Source organism: Leptodactylus fuscus, chromosome 2 (assembly GCF_031893055.1).
Source record: "Leptodactylus fuscus isolate aLepFus1 chromosome 2, aLepFus1.hap2, whole genome shotgun sequence".
Taxonomy (NCBI): Eukaryota; Metazoa; Chordata; class Amphibia; order Anura; family Leptodactylidae; genus Leptodactylus; species Leptodactylus fuscus.
Window position 1 is genome coordinate 247591380 of NC_134266.1, and position 2190 is coordinate 247593569.

Genomic DNA, 2190 nt, shown 5'->3' on the forward strand with positions numbered 1-2190 from the left:
GGTGGTCTTGTATTCTGTATTGTGGTAAGAAGTCGCACGGAAATACGCCGTAAAATATTGTCTGTGTGTAGGGGTCTGAATTCAGAATATTTGTAATCTGTAAAGTATTCATCATCGGTAGCTGTTGTACAATTTCTTCTGATAGATGGAACAAATTTTCTTGCAAAATCCAGATTTCAGTTTTTTCAGTTTTATTTATTCTTAATAATCTAATATCATGAAAATATCACTTCACGTTTATGGGAGATTTGAAGAATGTCAGAGTTCACAGCGTATACAATCATGTTTAGCGTATGAGGCGTTGGAACTGCGAACCTTATTTCAGCACGCAGGTTCCCCGTTTTAACTAGGGAGAAATGGCCTCCGGGTTCTTGGTCAGGTGTTAGATCAAAAGCAAATAATGTATACCCGTTCAGGAATTCTTCAAGATCTATGGATAACCCACTGTCCGATTTCTGTTTGCCAGCGATGTGCACAAGTGCCATATACTCTCTTACAGCCTGCTCAGAGGCGAAATCGGGTTGAAACGGTCGCGAAGGTACTTGGTGGCCATCATAATAAAGTGATGCTAGTGATATATTGAAATGCTCAAAGCATAAAGGGTTCTTCGCAACGGATCCAGAAAACGCTTCATTGTCAACAAACCCCAATATTACAGTTTTGGGTATTTGTCCTAGGAATAGGTTCTCATGATTTGCAACCCGGGTGCCTTGAGGTATGCTGTAGATTTTCAGAGAAGCCTTATCAATACTGTACTTGGCGGGGTTTGTTAGAAGGGCTTGACTGTGGCCTATTCTGACCGCAGGAGAGACCTGAACACGTTTAACATAGAGCGCAGCATGGAGAATTTGCACCTTGTACGGTTCAGCATCAGATGACATGAGACAGAAAGTGTCTTTATTCCTCGAGAGTTTTATCTTCAGATCCAGACCATTAAGTAACAGCTTGGGCTGATTAAATATGTCCGCGAAAATCGGCCCCAGCAATTCCACAGGTCTCGAGCGTGCGGTTGCCCGAGCTCTTTTGATAAACCCCAAATTTTCACCATCCAAAGTACGTGTGTTATGGTGCCCCGCAGTATCTTTATAGAACAGGCCTGCTGTAAATTGCGATTCGAGGGATTGATTGGAGTAGCTCAGCAAGGTCTCAAGATATGCGCGGTAGGAATATAGATTATCAGATTGGGATATAAGTCTATCACCCAGGGTAACATCCACCTGATTAAAAAGAGTTGCTATAGGATAGTTAATAAAGCCCACACGGGCGCCGTCAGCGATGGCTGTGTTATCCTGTTTCACAATTCTACAGTTTATGTATAAAAAAGTGTTGTTAAGATCATAATAAAAATCCGATGTGCCGGAGATGAAGAACTCCAGAGGCGCGTTGTCCGTCAGAGCAGCGATCGGCTGCGCTTCCACAAAGAAAGAATTTTCAATACTTGTTTGAGTAGGTGGTATATCGAAAATATCGAGTTCAGATTTCGTACATTCCTCAGATGCCTCGTGAACGAAAGCCATGACGGATGATTAGAAGATGTCGTCTCGTGTTCGCCTTACAGGTTTATGACTCCGACCTCTTTTACGCTGAGGTTTCTTATTCATGAGTAGCGGGGGTAGTGGTGATCGGGCACGCCTTTTTCTTTTACGGGATGTGTTTACAGTATATACAAGACCCGATCCCTTCTGCTCATCAGCCGTGTTGTTGATTTTGTTCATCATGGCCGCTGATACAGATGTAACAGCGTCTTTAGCGATGTTTCTCACAGCCGTTTTTACATGCGGTTTTACTAACTCAATTCCTCTTCTAAATAAAGGTACAGCTCTTCTAAAAAGTCCTCTAAATATACCAGCGAGACCTGCTCCATACATGTACTCATCGCCGCGGAAGCCTTCCAAACTGCGGCCAGCTTGCGCTATGTAGTAACGCGAATAGACAGCGGGGTCCGCAAATGACCTCCTGGATAACATTTTATGCGTTCAGCACCTTGCGGGGCCTAAAATGCAGACGCACAATACTTTTGCCGTACTTAAACCTTACAGGCTTTCCTAAATCGTTTAGAATTGATATTGTTATCGAATCAAAATGATGTTTGGCGAGAGGAATATAATCCGGCGTTGTATACCGTAACGTAACAATCTCGTTGTTTTTTCCAGCAATCTCTACAGTTCTTAAAAGCTGTACGTAACTGTC

The 2190-nt window shown here is 42.9% G+C and overlaps 1 protein-coding gene across 1 annotated transcript; it reads right to left on the reverse strand.

Moving 5' to 3' along the window:
- Positions 1-215: 215 nt before the first annotated feature.
- On the reverse strand, positions 216-1517 carry LOC142194128 (uncharacterized protein F54H12.2-like). Its single transcript, XM_075263146.1, has one exon. It carries the CDS (start codon positions 1515-1517, stop codon positions 216-218), a length of 1302 nt encoding a protein of 433 aa, XP_075119247.1.
- Positions 1518-2190: the final 673 nt, after the last annotated feature.